Here is a 20,321-nt window from a genome sequence, read left to right on the forward strand (position 1 = left end):
TTTTTTTGATATTTTAAAAAGCTTTTCTACATAGCTTTATTTTTTTCTAATTATAAAATTTATATTCAGTATGAAAAGATCAGATAATGTAAGAATATAGATAAAAATTTAAATCACCTGTTATCCTACCAGCCAAAGATAACCACTGCTAATGAATTAATGTTTGTTCCCAGACTTTGTCTATTCATATACAGATATAAATCTGGATGTACGTGTTTATAAAGATGTAATCATTCTGCATAGATTTCTTTGCAAATAGCTTTTTTATTTAACTATATAGCATGGACAATGTATCAATTTCTATGGTAACAGAGATCGATATATGTTTTCATTGTATGAATAGACCTTACTTTTTTACCCAATCCTGTATTCAGAATGTTTCCAGTTTTTCCCTGTTATAACTTATCCTACATATTGTGAAACTGCCCTCTACCAGGTTACATTCCATCATAGAATAAGAAAGGGAACTTATTTCCCAACACACTGCCCCAAGCTGATTATTATTGTTCAAAAATTGTATTTCCCTTTTATACTTTGTAATTTTAAAAGGCAATCCGTCTAACCAAAACCTGGTGTCTTCATGATTATGGACTTGAGGCTCAGTCAATCTTATCTAGGGCTTAATGATTAAAGGAGCAGGTATCCAAAGGTGGAAGAATTAGGGTAGAAAAAAACAAGTGAGTCACAATGCCATTGTCTGGGCAAACCCAGCTAGAATCAGAGAATTTTTCACATGTTTTCTTTGTATTTCTTGTTCTATCAATTTCCTGTTTATGGTCTGTCAGCCAAAGTCCCCAGTCACTAGGAACAGATGCTGATATAACAGAGAAGTAGCTTATCTAAAGAATATTTGTTAGGCAAAATGTTATCGAGTACTAGGTATGGGATATACAGGTTAATTTTATCATACTCTCAACTCTTTTGTAAGATTAAAATTTTTCAAAATAAAATATTAGGAGGAAAAGGGTCCTGAAGGGGCAGAGGCTGAGGAGGGCTCAGAAAGTGACTGTGCTGCTGCCACCTGGAGATTCTCAGCCAGCTTGGAGGAGTCCACCTCTTCCAGCCAGATGGGATGAGTGACAAGAGCCAGATGGCTGGCTCCTCAGCCCTCCTGGACAGCAACTTTCACGAGGCCATATCCCAGTGGCCTTGCTGGAGACTACCAAGTTTTAGATAAAGCAGAACAGGATATTGATTTTCATCTTGTGTCTCTAGGAAGAAAAACGTCAGCTTTTGAACAGAGAAAATAAGGAGGAGTACACCTGATGTTGGTGACTGTATATTCAGCACCATTTCTGAAAGGTGACTTCCTTTGAATTAATTCTGGATAATATGAAGAAATAGGAGCAAGGATAGGAGGAGATGTACTACAGGTGCAGATGTGTTGGATATAAAATCAGAGACATCCTGGAACCATTATTAGCATAAAATCAGGGTGAAACAAATGTAGTCATATCCAAATTTTGTTTAGAGTATTTGAAGCTCACCGTGGAAACATACAAGGAAGCAACTTTGACAGAGTTGTCTTCTGGTCCACAAACAATTTAGTGGTCATGGTGGTGACCTCAGCTATTCAAGTTTTATGCTAAACAACCTATTTAAAGATAAATAGAAAAGTAGAACTTGAAACTCCAAACTATTTAACATTTAAAAAAAGAGGCTGAAAAATGCAATAAACTGTCACAGTCAAGACATTGTTTCTTTTAACTCATTTTCAAGTAGTCTTACCTGTGAAACAAATATAATTTAAATGTGAAAGTAGTCTTTACTTTTGTAACAGCATACAAAAGTCATTTCTTTAATTTAGTTTTTTTCTCTGATTCAAGCTGGGTTTGCCCAGACAATGGCATTGTGACTCACTTGTTTTTTTCTACCCTAATTCTTCCACCTTTGGATACCTGCTCCTTTAATCATTAAGCCCTAGATAAGATTAACTGAGCCTCAAGTCCATAATCATGAAGACATCAGGTTTTGGTTAGACTAAAGATAACATCTTGGCTTTAGATGTGTTCCAGTTCCAGGCCCATCAAAGCAGAAATGTGGGTGTCTTAGTCCATTCAAGGTGCTATAACAATATAGCAGCTGGGTGACCTATAAATGACAGAACTTTATTTCTCACAGTTGTAGAGGTTGAAAGTACGAGATCAAGGTGCCAGCAGATTCGGTGAGAGCCCACTTTCTGGTCATAGATGGCGCCTTCTCACTGTGTCCTCACAAGGTAGAAGGGAGTGGCAAGAGAACTTTCAGAGTCACTTTCACAAGGGTTCTACCCTCAAGACCTAATCACCTCCCAAAGGCCTCTCCTCCTAATACTATCACCTTAGGGGATAGGATTTCAACATATGAATTTGTAGGGGACACAAATATTCAGTCCATAGGCATGACCTATGGGGAATATAGGCTAAGTATATAAAACTTTTTTTTTTTTACTGATATTTTACATTGAAATGAAACATTTGTTAACAGAAATTTTAAAAATGTTATTGTTTCTCAAAACTATGCTTCTATTTACATTATAAGAGAGGTACATATGTAGATAAAGTTGAGACTTTGTCTTCCAAATTTGTGTTCAATCCATAATCAGTTATTTCAGCTTTCTGTGATTAATCTGTAATTGCCACATTTATTAAGAAACCCCTGGTTAAGAGAAATATTTTAAAACAGATTGTTTGGTGTTACAAATTTGGCTCAATGTTCATTTATTTAAATCACCTGGTAAATTTTTTCAAACTTAGGAAAATGCAGTTATTAATAGGGCTTCATTGAATTATACCTAAACTCTGCAAAATATTTCTATTACACCTTAAAAGTATGACTGACTAAATAAGATTACTTAAAGAGATGAAAGTGTTACCTGAGTAATGCTTCTGAATGCGTGGAGAGATACGTGCAGGTTTTGCAACAAAGAAAGTAAGGTTTATTTAGAGTTGCAAGTCCCAGAGGCATAGGCAAGATAATGCTCTCAACAATTTGGCTCCCCGGGTGTCTCAGGAGTACTGATTATATAAGGGGAAAATCCTTAGTCATGGAAACTAAGAAAGTTGGGCTCATGGGTGCTATTGATTGGATAGAGCTGAGGTAACTGGTCATTGTGTCCCTCCGGTTCTGGAATCAGCCATGGAGCCATCCAGTCTGGTCCCGTGGCCTGGTCCCATACTGTTTTCCATAGTGGCAGTCTCACCAGCAGTGTATGAGGGGTCTTTTTTCTCCACATCATTTGTTATTACTTGTCCTGTTGATTATAGCTATTCTAACAAGTGTGAGATGGTATCTCATTTTGCTTTTGATCTGCATTTCCCTAACAGCTAGCGATGTTGAGCATCTTTTCAAATATTTGTTGGCCATTTGTATATCCGATTGGAAGAAGTGTCTGTTCAGGTTCTCTGCCCATTTTTTGATTGAATCATTTGTTTTTTTGTTGTTGTTATTGAGTTGTATGAGTTCTTTGGATATTTTGGATATTCGGCCCTTATCGGAGGCATTGCTTGCAAATATATTTTCCCATTCGGATGGTTGTCTCTTTACCTTGTTAACGATTTTTTACTGAGCAGAAGCTTTTTAGTTTGAGATAGTCCCATTCATTTATTTTAGTTTTTATTTCCCTTGCTTTTGAGGTCAAATTCATAAAATCTTCTTTAAGTTCAAGGTCCTCGAGTTTAGTTTCTATGTTTTCTTCTATGTATTTTATTGTTTCAGGTCTTATATTCAGGTCCTTAATCCATTTTGAGTTAATTTTGGTGTGTGGTGATAGACAACAGTCTAGTTTCATTCTTTTGCAGGTGGCTTTCCAGTTTTCCCAGCACCATTTATTGAAGAGGCTTTCCTTTCTCTACTGTATGTTTTTGGCTTTTTTGTCAAAGCCTTATATTTTTATGTAGGTAAATTTATCAGTTGTCCCATTTGGGGTCATGGTTGGAAGGACCTCCCGTACTTCACATTTTAAAAAAACTCACTTATTTCCTTTTTTTGAGGTTTAATTTTTTTTAACATTTAAGTCTTTGCTCCATAAAAATTTACTTTAGCAAAGATATGTCTTCAGTATAGAAGTTTTACCTTTTAAATTAAATCTATATGTCTTTTCTTTTATGATTTCCGGCTTAAGTATCATGAGGTTTGTTTTCTTAGAATGACATTCCTGGGGGGCAATGTGGAGAATGGACTGGAGTAGGACACACCCAGGTAGCAGAGCAAAGGGATCCATCTGCCTGTGTGCTTTTAAGTAAAAACAAAAAACAAAAAACAAAAAAAAAACAACACATCCGGGTTTTGCAGCAATGGAAGTAAGGGTTTATTAGAGAGTTGCAAGTCCCAGAGACACAGACGAACTATCGCTCTCAAAAACCTGGCTCCTGAGGTGTCTCAATGAGATAGATAGGCAAAAATCATCAGTCATGGAAACTATAGAAGTTGGGGTCATGGATGCATGTCCAGTTCTGGAATCAGCCATGGCACCATCCTGTCTGGTGCCTGACTTGGTCCTGTGGCAGGTGGGGTTGTTCTGCCTTGATGGGCCTGCAGCTAAAACACATTTAAAGCCAAGATGTTATCTTAATTTAACCAAAAGTTTTTGTCCTCCCTGTTGATAGACCTGAGGCTTCATTCTGAGGTTTCATTCTTAAAGGCTTTGACACTGACCAGAACCTTGTGTCCTAAGGCTTAATAATTAAGGAAGTAGGCATACAAAGGTGGAAGGATAGGGCAGAAGAAAAAGGTGATTCATGACACCATTATCTAGACAAAACCAGCTTGAATCTAAGAAAAAACTATGTGAAATCTAGGTGAGGTTACAAAACCCTATCTGAAGAAGTTTCTGAAGGGAAAGACCATTATATTTTTCACTTTGGTTCAGTTCAATTAACATTTGCTAAGAACCTACTCTGTTGCAGATATTGCCTTCAGTGCTAGAGGCACAAAGGTGAAGAAGACACATCTCTGTTCTCAGGCGGGGGGATGACAAATACAAAAACAATTACAATTCTGTGTGGTACATGTAATGAGAAAAGGGTGTAAAAGCCAAGGAGTGCACATTTAGAAGGGTACCTCATCCAACCTGGAACGGAGGAGGGTATCTGAGAGGGCTTCCTGGAGGTGAAGCCTGAGATGAGTTCTTCCCTCATTTGAATATTGAGAATATTAGGGTAAGGCAATTCAATAAAGCATTTGAAAAATCACCTTGCAATTAAAATAACTCTTCCTTTGCAAATTAATTTTGCTTGTGTGACACAATCAACAGCATATTACCTGCTAAAATATGCACGTTTAATGTCATCACAGGAAGCTACTTTAATCAACAACTGGATAAAACTCCCACAACAAGGGTAAGAGGTCCTCAGGGCAGGGAGAGACATCCTGGTGCAGAGTGTCTATAAGAGGGGGCTCCATCAGAATTCCGATCCCCACACAGCTCAAAGCAGTTCGATATTTCTGAAACCCAAACTAGAAGGCAGGAGGAACTTCAAGAAAGGAGACTGGAGAGGCAGTCAGAGTCAAGTTGTAAAGGGCTTTATGCCTTATATAAAGGACAGGAGATAAAAACCACTGAGGTGCTTTCAGTTGGGAAATGTCGGATCTGACAAAAGGACTGGAAATTACCAGCATGCAGGTTATAGGAATGCATGAGTAGATGAGATTGCCCAGGGATACCAAGTTGCAGAGGACTTAACCTTTGGGGAGATTCTTGATCCTTTTGAGAATGTGATGAAAGTTCTGTCTCTCCAGAAAAAAAATGTGCTTATTAAAAATCACACAAGCATATACACAATTTAAGGGCACCCTCAGATTAAGAAAATTTAATGTAGAAGGGAAAGAGAAGAGGCATAAGGAATAGGATACTTGAAGAATGGCAAGAGGATGCAGAGAGAAGGAAAGGGGCCAAAGGAAGATGACCCCAAAAGTACAGAAAGAATTAGGAGACTGAACTCTCAGGAAGCTGTAGGAGATTAGAACTTCAACTAAGGTAAGGACTGAAATATGTCTTTTGCACTTACAGTTATGAAATCACTGGTCATTGAGATAGTTTCTGAGAAATAACGGGTAATGGTTGTTTCAGATTATTTTTTTTAAATCCAAGAAGTGTTCAGTGGTGGCATCTGGGTAAAAATGAGAGGAAATTCATCATGATGGTTTGTTTGCAAAGTGCTAACGTAAAGCTGGAAAGAAGAAAAAAAGAGGAGATAAAACATAAATAATGTTAGGAAGAAAAGGGGGACAAAATACAGATATAGCATAGATTAAAAAAATATTCTTATATTATGAGCAACTTTATGGCAATAAATTTGAATTTACAGGAAATGGGCACATTCTTAGAGATTATATAATTTAACAACACAATCACAAAAAGAAACTAAAAACTGGACTAGATCTACAACCATTAAAGAAACTGAAACAATGTATTAAAATTCTCCCCATACAAGTGGGAAAGTCCCCCGGTGTTTTATTTAGCAAATGTAAACATTTCTAATGTATCTTTTATCTGATCCAACAATCCTGTTTATTGTCTGTACTTATTATTTGGGGAGCTCTAAGAGGCCCTGGGTACCATCTGCCTTATTCACTGCTGTATCTCAAGCCTAGCACAGGCTTCTCTTAAACTTAGCATAGTTAAACCATGGCAGAAAGTTAGAAAATCTAAGAAACCAGTAGACATATAAGACTTCAGGCAAAGGTAGAGGACTTTCACAAAAGCTACTAGGTCCCAAGTGAAACTTCAAACAGTCAAGGCAGGGCTGTTTTAGACTTGAAGACTAAACCCTATTTCACCTGCTCTGGTACTAGTTGGTACTGGAAGTCCCTTCAGAATGAAAATCTGCATGTAGCAAGTGGCTCTTCATAAAACTTGGTCTCTATAACAACCTAATAAATCACTTCTGGAATACTGAAATTCACCATTTGGCCCTTTGGTTAATAATACCAAACTGAATTATTAGGAAGTTCTTGAGAGAAACAGCTGAATTTTAAACAGCTGAAACATTACAAAAAAGGCCTGAACTCAATTGAGGTACTAGAAAAGTTTTTTGGTAACTTAAGCTACTTAAAATTTCCTCCCATCCATATAGTTCTGACCCACAGCAAAATTTTTGAAACAAATATTTTTATTTGGAGGCACCAAGAATTATAATCCTATAAACAGGACAATAGAGCCCTAACTTGCTTTTTTGATGTAGAGAATTTAGCTTTTTTATTTTTATTCACAAGTTCTACAGTCACGTGGGGTCGCTCAACACAGGATGTGGGTACAAAACCCAGGATCACTCTGTTAGATGAGGCTCAGGTGGGTCTTATGTTTTGCCTACCAGCAATACTGATGTTTTGTTGTTTCATTTTCTTTTTACTTCTGAGCTGAACCAGCTTTCCATTAGAACAGCCAAGAAGACACGAGATTGTGTGTAACTCATGCAAAAGTGTTTTTACCTTGACGATCTGGCTTCTAAATTCAAAGGGGTCCCCTCATCAGTTAGAACAGGGTAGTAGACTTAAGTTCATGGAACACAGTGAAGGGCAAGCATCAGCAGGTGGATGGCAGGAATCCACAAGCACACTGCCCTGAAGTGCTAAGAACTTGGTTGCTAGGTAATCTCCCCAGGATCCTCCAATTTTCCTATGCAGTTTTGATGGAGCAAAACTCAGAGATTGAAGGGAACACAACCTCACAAATGTTCCTATGAAGGGTGTGAAAAACAGGGATCCTCCTTTTAAATCCCTGCTCCCAAATATCAGTTCTAATAAACTGTACTCACACCTTGAATGGTTAAAAATGCAGTTTATTTCTCTTGTCCTTTCAAGGGTTTTCTTTATCATAAGATTATGTTCTCATATTTCTACCAAGACGCTGTGGTTGGGAGATGCTGGCCCTTTAAGAGGAGAGCAGGGGAGGGGCTGAGACTCTTAAAGCCAAGGGCAGCAAGCCAGCACTGGCTCAGGCTGCCATGGCTAAACTATGGAGAATGGACAACAGTAAGGTGGTGGGTGTCAAGGCAGCCGTGAGGCCCCCTCACTGTGAACAGATGGAGGCTGGTAGTGTCTGTGTGGAAGTGCTCCTCCAACTCCTAGCCCTGTCCCTAGAGCTGGACTGGTGAGGTCAGAGGGTGGGGGTTTAGTGTAGCCTGAGAGCCAAGGGTCCCTGCTCTTCAGGATCCTGGGCCAATATTCCTCTGACAACCTTGCTGGTGGATGACCATGGCTGTTTTAGGGTGCCATACCATCCTCACTGATGAGGAGGGTGCCTCTGGGTCTCTTCCCTGTTCCAGGTTTACCTTCCAAAAGCTGGCAATGCTCTCTCACCAGAGGAAATGGCCATGGAAGAAGTCTGCCAGCCTGTGAAGATGAAATGTCTTGAAGGTATCACTAAGTGGGCCGTGGTAACTGGATAAAAAGCCCAAGGGTGCAGAGACTTGCTGTTCTGGTTCAGTGGATGAACACGGGCTTGGGTGTCCAGAATTGCTGGGAGTGATTCCAAACTCATACTTGATAGCTACATCATGCTGGGTGACTGAGGTCACTTTTCTGAGCCTCATTTTCCTCACTCTCATAGTAACATCATCAATAACAGGCTTACATGACTGTTGTGAACATTAAACGAACACATACATGCAAAGTGTCTGGTGCACAGCAGGGTTACATTGCAGTGATCAGAGCAGCTGGAACTTGGTTAACTAAAGAGGCACAGAATGGGCTGTTAGGTGGAGAAGCCTGTGGTGGTACCTAATGAGGTAATTGAAGAGGCAATGTAGAAAGTGAAGGTGTCTAGCACCTGCTACATTCCCGTTTGCTACATTGGAAGACAAGTAGGAGTCCTTAGAGTAATAAGGCTGAGGTGAACCCTTAGAACAGGAGGCACTGTCTGAAGGGGGTGCTAGAGATGGCTCATGAACACAAGTGCTCTTTATGAGACACCTCACACCTGAGCCCCCATCTACTTCCTCCTCAGGCCCCCACTCAAAACCAGGCCCAGGAAAGTCCTATGGCCCTTTAGCTCCTGAAGAGGAACCGATGTCTGCCCCCCAATTGGAGGAGGAAGAAAATGAGGTGGAGGCTCTGGATCCAGATTTGGACCCTGACTTAGCCCTGGACCTGGAGAAGGAGGGGGAAGAGAATGATCTCGGGGATCCAGCAGTCCTCAGTGCTGTCCATAACACCCAGGTGCCATGGCAGGAGCGGGTGGGGTGATGGCTGTCCTGAACAGTTTGAAGCTCATGGACTGTTGCTAAACATCCCTCTCCTCTTCTCCAATCGTTTGAGATAGGTTCTGGGTTAACACTTTCTATTTCAGGCTCGAACTCGAGTAGGGACTCGTTTCTTCCTTTCCTCTTTCCTATTTCAAACTTAGTTTCTGATGCTGTCTTCACCTTAAAAACCAGGTCTAAGCAGGGCTAGGCATCAACTACAGGTGCTGCCCCTGCTTCTAGTGCTGAAGGTGAGTCATCTTTGCCCCCTGGCCCCTGTGTCTCAGCAGTCTGGTATTTATTCCTATAAATAGGTATTGGATTCCCATAACCAGTGGAGAGAGACAAGGATTCCATGTAGAAATGAAATGATTTAGACTCTCCCTCGACCTACTCCCAAGATACCAGTCTTGCTTCCTCGCAGGGAAAGAGAGGGGCTCTGGCCCAGCTGACTTGGATTGAGGGCCAGGCTGCCACTGTCCTGGGTATTGAAAGTGGTTGGCCTTGCTGCCTCCCACTCGATGGACACCGATGAATGTAAAAGACACCACAGTGGCTCATGCAAGCCTGGGTTTTCTTCCATCCCAGAGAGGTTTTCTCAGCTCCCCTGGAATCAAGGCCCCTGGTGTACTTGGGATGTCACCTGCCTCCTTGCACTTTCTGTGGCAGGTGAGTCGCTCCAGTCTCCATTGTGTGAGAAAGTGGGTGCTAAGAAGGAGCACACCAAGTGTCCCTTATTTCCATTATGTTCAGTCTGCTCTCGACCTTGCTTTGGAGATGAAGCTCTCAGTGTGAGGTGTGGGTATGAGAGGTGGAAGACGCCCATCCTGTAGAGAAGCTTGGTAAATAACAAAGGTGGTACCGGGACAACTGGCCATTCATATGAAAAAGGACAACTTTTTTATACTTCCCTAATTCTACTTCCCTACATTTCAGCAGATGAGCAGCGCCAAGCTTAGGGTTAGAAAGAGCCCCTTCCCTTCAATTAACTACATAATGGGAGTATAGTCTGGGGTGGAGAAATTGCAGGGAATCCTCCAGAGAACGAGAAAGGAATTGAGCTCAGAGGAGGGCTTCAGATGAGTCAGAAATGAGACAGCTAACCATTTCCCCAGTGACTGAAGACACAAGAGCCTGAGAGAAGGCTATCACAGAGAGGAGAGGGAGAGGTGTTGACTCACTGGACAGTAGGAAAAGCACATGCTCTTACATTATCAGGGACTGACGAGTGCTCCCTAAGAGGAGACAAACCCAGGTAGAAACAAGGGCAAGATCCACAGTCTGGTGACCTCAGAGCTGGCTTGAAGTTCCCCCAAGATGGCAAAATGTTCAGGAGGTTCTTGAGGGAAAAGGCAGGTGACAATGTAGAATGCACGTAGCAGCAGGAGTACCGTTCTGCTGGTGGAGATGCTCTTCTTCCACTATTAGACCCTGGAATACTTATCGCCAGTTCCTTTCCGGCCTACGCTTCCCAGCACCAGCTCTCCAGCGCGGCACTTTGGCCCTCGACTGCTCTCACCAGACCCAGCTCTCTTCTGCAGCACACCGACCTCGTGGCGCCCTAGGTTCAGGTACTAGTTCAGGGTGCCAGGCACCCCCACATCCTCTGCAGGCTGAGCTCTTCTCTGGAGGTCTCAGGAGGCAGTGGCTGAGGAGTGGTGGGGGCTACTCTACCAGCTGCCACCAAAAGTACTTATAGAAACTTAATAAGGAAAGTCTGAGTCCAGGCCCTTCTCTCTTACAGATGAGGAAAATAGAGGCCCAGGGAGACTAAAAGGACTTAAGGGTTAGCTGGCAGGGCTGAACTGAGGTTAGGACTCAGCGTAACAACCAGGCTAAATGGTTTTCTACTGTGTCAAGATTTCCTGCAGCCAAACTGCAGAAAAGTATATCTTGGAGGGAGAATGTATGCCCGGCTGAGTTAGGATTGTGATGTTTCATGTGGCTGATTTGAGGCGGGCACATAAACAGATAGGGCTCCCTTAGGTGTCCAACTGAGGTTACCAGAGGCTAAATGAGTGGAGCAGGGGAGGGAGCTGAGAGCTTCTTTTAGCCAGCCCAAGTTTCTTTCTAAGTCTTCCCAGTCATCTGACCCAGCTCCACCCCCAGCACCAACGGATCTTGCAGCTGCAGGAGCACAGTCGAGCATCAAGGTAAAACCCAGATGAGGAGCAGTGTGGAGGGCTGCTTGCCTGCATGCTGGGGATTTCTCCCAAGCCCCCACACAAGTTGGACTCTCATAGTGCTGCCTGCCTCTGCACTGTTTCCTATCCTTCCCAGACAGCTCCACTCCCTGCTCACCACCCACTGGGAAGTCCTCTGTGGCAGGGGTGGGTAGATCTAAAGGGAAGTTCCTCCTGGCTTGAAGTCCCCCAGCCAAGAAGCCTTGGTCTCAGCAGCCAGACCCCTGTGCTAACCTCATGACTCGAAAAGAGAAGGACTGGGTGATAAGAGTGCAGATGGTTCAGCTGCAGAGTGAGAACCCCTGCCTGGATGACTATTACTACCAGGTGAGCCCCATGTGCTCTTTGCAGCCTCTGACCTTGGGGTCAAATGGGCCTGGACTCCACAGGCCATCTCACAGCCTCTCCAGCTCACAGGGGCCATACCCATTCAGGTGGGAAAGGCAACTGCTTACTATAGGATAGGGGCCACATTTCGAAAGTTGACATCCCAATCTCTATTTTCCTACACTTCAGCTAAATGGGTTATTTACAATTCCCCAAACACCATCTGAGGTTTTGTCTCTATCCTTTGCCAAGAATTCCCCCTATTCAGGCCAGAAATATGGACTTTTCCACCTTGTATGCTTTTGTCTTTAGAAATGCCTTGTTATAAACATTCATCTACTTTCCTTTTTTAGACCTAAAACACGGAGATCTTATAATTAGTGGGATTCAATACATTGAATGGAACAAATGCTGGCAGACATTTTGAGTCTTCCTCCTGCTTCCTAATCTCCCTTGTATTCATGGGGCAAACCTTTGGCTACGAGTTTTGGGGTTGACTAAACTGTGTTTCACTTACTTTTCAGCCTCCATGAGCTTCACACCAAAGTTCCCACCTTTATCTCCTTCCTGTTCCTTCCTTTCTTCCCACACCACTTGAAAAACTTTTTCCTGTCAATATCACTGAAAGTGAAATAGTTTTATATTCTTGCCTTTTTGGCACTGCTCCTAAATGAAGGAGCTTTATTGAACGCCTTGTTTGGCCTGCAGTCAATGGCTTTATTTCAGCTTGGGATTTTATAGGTTTCTTTAAGAAAATATTAGAGGTGCTGAACAAATCTTCAGAAATACAAAGCTGGCCTAGAGGCCAATCGACAAATAGTACTACCTCTGTACTTCAAGCTGCTGATGGTCTTCATGCCATCAGATAACTCTGATTTTGGAAAGTACAGGCAGAATTACAGAATCAAAATGGAGATGGGGAGGATATGTGGTATACAGTGTATAACTTGGGAACATGGAATGCAAGAAGGTTGCAGGTGCCGGGACAGGTTTTTTTTCCAGGCGCTCTACTTTGCTGTCTGCCTTTCCATCGGATCTGAGAGTGGTATAAATTCTTAGCATGAGAACCCCAGGACAGGTGGCATGAGGCCAGGGTGCTTAAGATACTTTATAATGACTGCCAAAAAGGTCTAAGGTGCCAAGATCATTTCTGAAATGGATGCTATAGAAAAGGGTATGTTAAGAGGTTGTACTTGAGAATCTTAATTTTAAGTTCAGAAGATGAGTATACATTTTTCCATTCCATGGACTCACAGAAATATTATCAAAAACTGGAGAAGCAGGCAGATGAAGAGCTACTTGGGCAAAGGAGCAAGATTGAATCTCTCAAGCTGGAAACACCTTTCATTCAGAAGGCAGAGGCTTATGAATCGGGTAAGACCAGGCTGACCTGGGTTGGGCTGGCCATCTGGGTGGACAGAGGATGGAAAGGGGAGGGAAATATGACTGTCCTGACTCCTTTCATGCAGTGGTTCGAATAGAGGGTTCCCTGGGCCAGGTAGCTGTGTCGACGTGTTTTTGCCCTCGCCGAGCTATTGATGCCGTACTCCATGGAACTCAAGAACCGGTAGGAGAGAGATCTTCCCAGAACCTTTCTCTCTCTGTTTTAGAGAAAGGTCTGGAGCACTCTCATGCTTCAGTTCTGATTGTGACCTAAGAGTAAGGAAGAAGCACGATCAGATTTTGTTAGTCTTTCCAGCTGAATTTCCAGCTCCTCTGAAGCCTGGGCTGCTGCTGTGGAGGGGTGGCTGATGGCTTGGGACTCTTTCTCCTAGGAGTCAGGAGCTGCAAGCAGTCAGAGGCTTCGGGTGTTGTATTGGATTGAGAAGGTAAGGTCAGCTCCTTAGGGATGAGTTCCTAATTTACCCTTGAAAATGGGATATTGCTCAAATTGACCTCTTCTTCCTCTTTTCTCACCCTCAAATTCTCAGATGTTCCTTCAGTTACTAGAGATAGAGGAGGGCCAGAAGGATGAGCCTCCACAGCCTTGCTACTCTGAGCAGCAGAGAAACCAGGTTGAGAAGCTATTCCAGGCCTTAAAGAGCCAGGAGCAGAATAACCTGGAGTGAGCAAGGGAGGGTCACACTTTAGCCCAGTAATGGATCAGCAAAGACAATAGCTTTGCTTTAGCCCCTCCTTCCCAGCATGTAGCCCTCTCCTCTTTGCAGACCCCTGAAAACCCTCTCCTATCACACCTGTAGGGAGGCAGCAGAAGGCTTCCTGCAGGTACTCTCGGTGAGGAAAGGGAAAGCCCTAGTGGCCCGGCTGCTCCCCTTCCTGCCCCAGGATCTAGCTGTTAGCCTTCTTCTGGCTATCACCCACCACCTGCCCTTCCTGGTCAAGAGAGACATGGCTGATCAGGTACTGTGGCATTAAGTGGTGAAGAGGATGGTTTCATAGATGGGTTAGGCATCTTTCCTCCTTTGGTCCCCACCCCCAGAGATGCCAGATAAGGTGATGGCAGTGAAGGGTACTGACTCTGCCATCCTCGGGTGAGGGAGTTACGGAATAAACAAATACAAGAACAGCTGATCATCTTTGGGTGCAATGAACAAAAAACACACAGGCCTTGGTTGCACAGGTGTGGGTGTGCTGTGGAGGGTGAGAAAATAAGGACTCCCTGATAAGTGTCGAGCCCCGTATCTACTTTTCTTAGGGAAGGCATCCTAGAACAAGTAGGTATATAAGGACCAATGTTATGGTTGGAGAGACAAGAGTGGTGATAGGTCTGGTAAATAACCTGACCAGGTAGGTGCCAAAGGCAAGCCAGCAAGAAAGGGACTGGAGGCAAGGCAGGAAAGAGGGAAAGTCTGAGAAGTGCTCTTGGACCGTCTTACAGGCCCTACAAATGTTATTCAAACCTCTGGGCAAATATATCAGTCACTTGACCTTCCATGAACTCCTCCAAGGACTTCAGGGACTAATGCTGCTTCCACCTGGCTCATCAGAGCGGCCAGTCACCGCAGTGCTTCAGAATCAGGTAACATCTGGGAGGCTTTTAACATATGATGGCCTCCAAGTGCTATCACTGGCAAGGAATAAATGAGGGAATGTTTTTACCTCTTTGTGATCTCATCTGTCCAGCTTATCCTCTGCAGTGCTTCTCAACTTCTAGTGAGCATTAGGATCACCTGCAGAGCTTACTGAACACCAGTTCCTTGGGGTCACCCCCAGAGAGTGTATCCTTTAATAGACCAAGGGCGGAGCTCAAACAGCTGCTTTCCTATTTCCTAATAAGCTTCCTGATGATGGTGCTGGTATAGATCTCTAGAGTAGAGGTCACTAAACTTTTCTGATTTTATATGCCTTTTGATAAAAATTCAGAACCATATCACCCACATGTGTTGTCATACATGTAACATTATACTAACATTAGGTAATAAATTAGGTAATAGTAAATACAAGATAGAAAGTTTTGAAAGATGAAACTCTAGATGTGAAAGTTCTGTTATTTTCTAACATGTCAGTGGATTATCTTATGAACCTTTCTTTGAAAACATTTGCCTAAAGCAGTGCTTCTTAAAGTGGGGTGCCACAGACTACCTGCATCAGATTCCTGGGTCCACTCCTGATGTACAAATTGATTTCTGGGGGCAGAACCCATGAGAGTGCATTTAATCAGCTCCCCAGAAGAATCTTTTGGAAAGTTCAGAGCCGTGATCCACTTGGAAAGGTCTGAGAGTTCTTTGCCCAGACAGTAAAAACCTGAGTTTTATGGGTGTTGGACTCTATTTGGACATGTGAACGTATCCTTTTAGTTGGGAAGACAGCCAGAGAAGCATTGAAAGTCTAGCATGAACTCATTTTTGCCTGGATACTTTATCACTTGCAGTTTGGAATATCTTTGCTCTATGCCCTGCTGAGTCATGGGGAGCAGCTGGTGTCCCTGGATTCTTCTCTACAGGAATCCAACAGTGACCATACAGCTTGGTAAGATCATAAAGGCCTGCAAATACTATTTCAGTACCCTCTGAGATGTGTAGGCTAAGCCAAATGAGATATTCCCTGAGTTGTGTATTCAAGCATCAGGGAGGAGGTTGGTCAAAGGGAAAACTAGCAGAGTTGTAGCTGTTCTGTTCTGCCTTTTTATCCTCTCTACGGTCCTGTAGAGCATTTGTTCTCTATGGGAGGCAGGGCATATTAATTAAGGGGACAAGCTTTAGAGTCAAACTAGATTTGAATTCTACCTATCACTTATTAGCACTATTAGGCATATTACTTCTCTTAGCCTCTTTACTCATTTATAAACTAGAGATCTAGGGATGATGGCAGTAATCACTTAGAGTTCTGAAGATTAAAATGTGTAAAGCACTAAGTATTGCCCTGGCATATATCAAATGTGCAAATGTTCTCTTAATTACTACAAGCATAGACGGTGACAATAGTGGTAAGGATAATAAAGATCTTGGCCTTGAGTCTGTTTCCTGCATAAATACAAATACTGATGTATTCCTTCCTCTCTGCCCTCCAGGACAGACATAGTGATTCTGATTGCCTGGGAGATAGCCCAGATTCCTACAGCCTCTCTGGCAGAACCCCTGGCCTTTCCCAGCAACCTTCTTCCCCTATTCTGTCGCCATGTGGACAAACAATTGGTACAGCAACTGGAGGCTACAATGCAGTAAGTGATGGCAGAAACAAGGACATAGTCTCTTGCTCAAGCTTGATCTAGGTTATATCACTTACTTCTCTACTTCTTTTAAACCAGCTTGCTTTTAGAAGTAGCTCTAGACACTCTGGCATCTGCCTCAAGTTCGGACTCTGGCTTGTTTCTTCAGCCAAACCTTTAAATTTATTCCCAGGTGCTTTGCTCTTATCATGCTAAGCTATTTGAGGACAAAATTAATTTGAGAAGTTGAATTGTTCATTCAAGATATATTTGACCAATCTTGGAAGCTAAGCAGGGTCGGGCCTGGTTAGTATTTGGATGGGAGACCACCTAGGAATACCGAGTGCTATGGGCTTGAAAAAAAAAAGAAAAAAAATTTGAGGGACAACTATCAAAAATATAAGCATGAACAACATGGAGACCCTCTCTGCTCTCAGATTTACCATCTGCTGGAAAGAATCAGATATTAACCAAATCACACCAATACTTTAGAAAATGGAATTGTTTGCAGTTAACACCTGTTCTCTTTATAGGCTTGCCTGGATCTACTGATTCCGTTATTTTGGAATATATACGTGTGGAAAAAGTTTAATCATCAGATAGTAGCTGTATGGGTTATGCCTACAGGGATCCAAGACTCTGAAGACATTTCTTATGCCTTGATACATGGGAGGATCCTGTCCAAAACATTTTCTTATGCTTTCTTCAAAAACCTGAATGATATGCCTAAAAAGGTATGGCATAGCAAGGTATAATTAAAGAGATGTGATAATGTGTTGAAACTTATAAGTTAGGAGATACAATAATGAAAGCCATTTTTTGAGGCGTGAATGCTGTAAGAATGTCCTTAATATAAGGGACAAGGTCTTGTTATGTGTAACAAAAGTGTGATCTTGGAAATTGTATCGATGTTGCTATTTTTATAAAGAGAAAGTAGCCCTAGCTGAGCTAAGAGGGTTGGCTATAAACATCTCCCTTGGGATATGAAATGTTTGGTTTAAGTTGACAAACAAGGTTATGCATTCATCAGCAAACACTAGAGTGCCTTTTGTGAACTAGGCACCATTTTAGGTGGTAGAGTAACAATAGTGAGCAAGGAAAAGTCCCTGCTCTTCTGAAGCGTACATTCTGTTTGTATAAGGACTGACATACAAAACATCAAGTAGCGATAAATACCATGGTAAAAACAAAGCTGGATGATGAGTGACTGGAGTGGAATGCTCCAGGACAGCCTGTCAACAGAGGTTACATTTAAGCTGAAATGATAAGTATTTCATGTAGAGGCACTAGTGAGCACAAAGCCCCCAGGGTGAGAATGAATTTGGTGTTTCAGAAAAAGTGTGGCTGAAGCATACACATAAGTGGGTAGGGGGATGAGGTTGGAGAGAGGTAGGCAGAGTATAGATCTATAAGTCATGATTTTTAAAACTCTGGATTTTTAAGTGACAGGAAGTCAGAATTTTAAACAGGAAAGTAATGTGACATCATTTTGTTTTTTTAAGAACACTGAATTGTTAGGGGAACAAGAGAAAACAAAGAAATGTTCAGAGGTTTTTTTTTTTTAATAGCTCAAGCAAGAATTGAAGAGCAGTGGTGACAGAAAGCGGAGAGGAGACTTGCACTAAGTCTTGGAAGAGTTGACAGATGTTGCTGATGGGCTGGATAAGGGTGGTGGTTAAGAATCAAGGATGACTCCCAAGTAGAGTTAATAGTGAGTGCCTCGTAGTGAAGAGGAAAAAATGAGAAAAATCGGTTTGTGGGGGGTTAAAAATCAAATTTAGACACTTTAAATTTGAGTCTTGTTAGAAATACAAGTGGATATATCAAGTAGGTAATTAAAGAGCAGTCTGGAGTTGAAGTAAATGGTCAGGGATAAAGACAAAAGTGGGAGTTTATCAGCAGATGTTAAAAGGTAGAGAGGAAGAGATTGATTAGGAAGAAATGTCAACTGAGGAGTTATCAGTGAAGTAGGTAGAAAACTAGAGGAGCGGTGTTACTAAAGTTGGAAAAATACTTTAAGAAAGGAGAGAGGAATGATTGAAAGAGGATGGCTAGTTGTGGCACTATGGAGATCGTTAGTCTTGAGGGGCAGTTTTGTTAGAGGTGGCAGTCCGATTAGAGAGGTTGAAGTGAGGAGGGAGGGAATTTTTCCGACTACAAGAAGAGTCAACTTGGAATTTTCTAAAAGGGAAGCAGAAATTTGACAGTAGGTGTTGATGTAGGTTAAGGGAAGTTATTTTTCTTAAGAATGACATGTTATAGCATGTCTGCATGATATTGAAAGCATCCCAATAAAGGAGGTGAAAAAATGCGGGAGAAAAAAATTTACAGACACAAAGCCATAGAACAAAAGGAGGATGGGCGTCAAAGCAAAAAACGGAAGAGCTGACCTTTGGTAGCCATGTAATTCCATCTGATTGTGGAAAAGAATGTGTTAAGAAAGGTATTGCTGTCTATTAGGACCCTTTCCAAAATGACTACTCCCCATCTCTTTACTCACCACCCCTTCCTGCTTCGTCCTCTCCCTGCTGACGATCTTGGATCATACTTCCCTGAGAAAACAGTTAAGAAAAGAACTCCACCACCTCCGCCCCTTAGCCTGTTTCCCTGCCTATTACAATGGGTATTACTTGACTTCAACACTCAGTTCAACTCCCTCCGGATGGATCGGTCCACACTACCAAGGACATTGCCCCATCCCAGGGACTGTACACAAAATTAATAGCACGCTAAGAAAAGAGACAGGAACCGGGATCCAACAGCTAAGTGGCAGCTAGATTAAAGTGGCAAAGCGTATTGCCACAGAGCACAGCTGCTACAGCCTGCCTCCAGCTGCTAAATGAAACCCTCAACTATTACAGTGTAGTTAACGGCTGGCTCGAGACTAAAGCAACGTGGCTTTGTGAGACTGGGCGGTGCCCGCCACCAGACAAAAATAAACAGGCATACGGCTGCAGCTGCAGCAGTCACGAGACTGTGAGCGGGTCGGCTACACTGCGCATGCCCAGGACGCAGTTTGGCGTAGGTGACCGGAAGAAGCGGCCGGACCAAAGATGGCTGCAGAGAAGTGGTCCGGAAGTGCTGCCGCAGGCAGTAGTTGCAACTATAAAGCCATGGAGCGGGTTTTACCTATGTTGTTGGTGCCGGTCCCCGCCGAGGCAACGGGGCGGCTGGGATCCCGGGCGCAGTTGCACAGAGAGCAGGAGGTTCTGGGGAGCCTGACGGCTGCAGGCAGCCTTCAAGTGCTTTCCTTGGCGCCAGGCGGCCGGGGTGGGGGTGGCTGCTGCCTCGACGGCCCCTTTCGGCAGTAAGTGCTGCGGCTGGGCGGTGTGGGAGGAGTCCCAAGCCCTCGCTCGGCTGGCCCCAGTGCCCCGCTCCTAGCATGGAGGTAGCGGGAGAGGAATGACAGCTGTGGGAACCCTTTCCTCGCCTTGGTGCATCTCTGCACCCTCGCTTCCCGGTTTTGGGTGGGCGGAGACAGCATCCCGTTCTTCTGCTAGCCACGGCGAACCTGGCATGGGTCCCAGTTTAGGCGCTGATTATTTTATTTAACGCAGGTTGATCAGTCGTCACTGCGCCGTGAACCTTGCCCACGTAATCCCGAGCTGGTGTTTTAACGGATTTATCTCTAATTGGAACCATCCTGATAACTTTTTTCATAAACGGGCTTTCCCCCGCTTCTTCAAGGACAGCCTAGTTTTTACACTCATTTATTCGCTCAAATATTTATTACGAGCTTACTGTTACCTAGGAGCAGTGCCTAAAAAGTTGACTAAGACAATTTTATGTGAAGCTTACATAATTTGGGAATCCAGGAAAAAAACAATGATCTATTTCTACTTCTGTAGCTGTTGGTCCAAGACAGTTTTTAATCATTAAGTTTGCTAGTGCCCTCTGAGTCTTTGGGTTCTTTTTATAATAGAAAACATTTTGTAAATGATCTCCTTTAGACTCAGTAACCAAGAGGTGTCTTACCGTGGAATGTCCAGGTCCTATAACAGTACTTGATAGTAGAGATTCGTTCGTTAAATCAGTAAATGC

At 42.9% G+C, this 20,321-nt stretch overlaps 2 protein-coding genes, 1 long non-coding RNA gene and 1 pseudogene across 4 annotated transcripts in view; 3 read left to right on the forward strand and 1 right to left on the reverse strand.

The window, feature by feature from the left end:
• Positions 1–1,627, forward strand: part of LOC120622830 (transmembrane emp24 domain-containing protein 5-like) — a 2,706-nt pseudogene extending 1,079 nt beyond the window's left edge.
• Positions 1,628–8,095: 6,468 nt separating this feature from the next.
• Positions 8,096–17,035, forward strand: PATL2 (PAT1 homolog 2). The gene is made up of 15 exons (XM_039888275.1): positions 8,096–8,337; positions 8,927–9,138; positions 9,750–9,830; positions 10,590–10,732; positions 11,246–11,314; positions 11,530–11,671; positions 12,928–13,045; positions 13,141–13,238; positions 13,447–13,500; positions 13,603–13,736; positions 13,873–14,032; positions 14,511–14,651; positions 15,504–15,601; positions 16,143–16,292; positions 16,814–17,035. Exons 1-15 carry the CDS (start codon positions 8,289–8,291, stop codon positions 16,830–16,832), a joined length of 1,668 nt encoding a protein of 555 aa, XP_039744209.1. The 5' UTR covers positions 8,096–8,288; the 3' UTR covers positions 16,833–17,035.
• On the reverse strand, positions 12,375–19,341 carry LOC120622707 (uncharacterized). The gene is made up of 2 exons (XR_005658527.1): positions 18,781–19,341; positions 12,375–13,324 (listed from the first exon to the last, which is right to left on the reverse strand). It is a non-coding gene; the product is annotated as an uncharacterized LOC120622707 (long non-coding RNA).
• The window catches only part of SPG11 (SPG11 vesicle trafficking associated, spatacsin), a 76,517-nt gene continuing 75,529 nt past the window's right edge, over positions 19,334–20,321 (forward strand). For both annotated transcript variants that reach the window (XM_039888263.1, XM_039888262.1), the window contains exon 1: positions 19,334–19,587. In XM_039888263.1, the coding sequence (XP_039744197.1) occupies positions 19,334–19,587 (254 nt within the window). The remainder of the gene's footprint in view (positions 19,588–20,321) is intronic.

Source organism: Pteropus medius, unplaced genomic scaffold (genome assembly GCF_902729225.1).
Source record: "Pteropus medius unplaced genomic scaffold, Ma_sr-lr_union100, whole genome shotgun sequence".
NCBI classification, from domain to species: Eukaryota; Metazoa; Chordata; class Mammalia; order Chiroptera; family Pteropodidae; genus Pteropus; species Pteropus medius.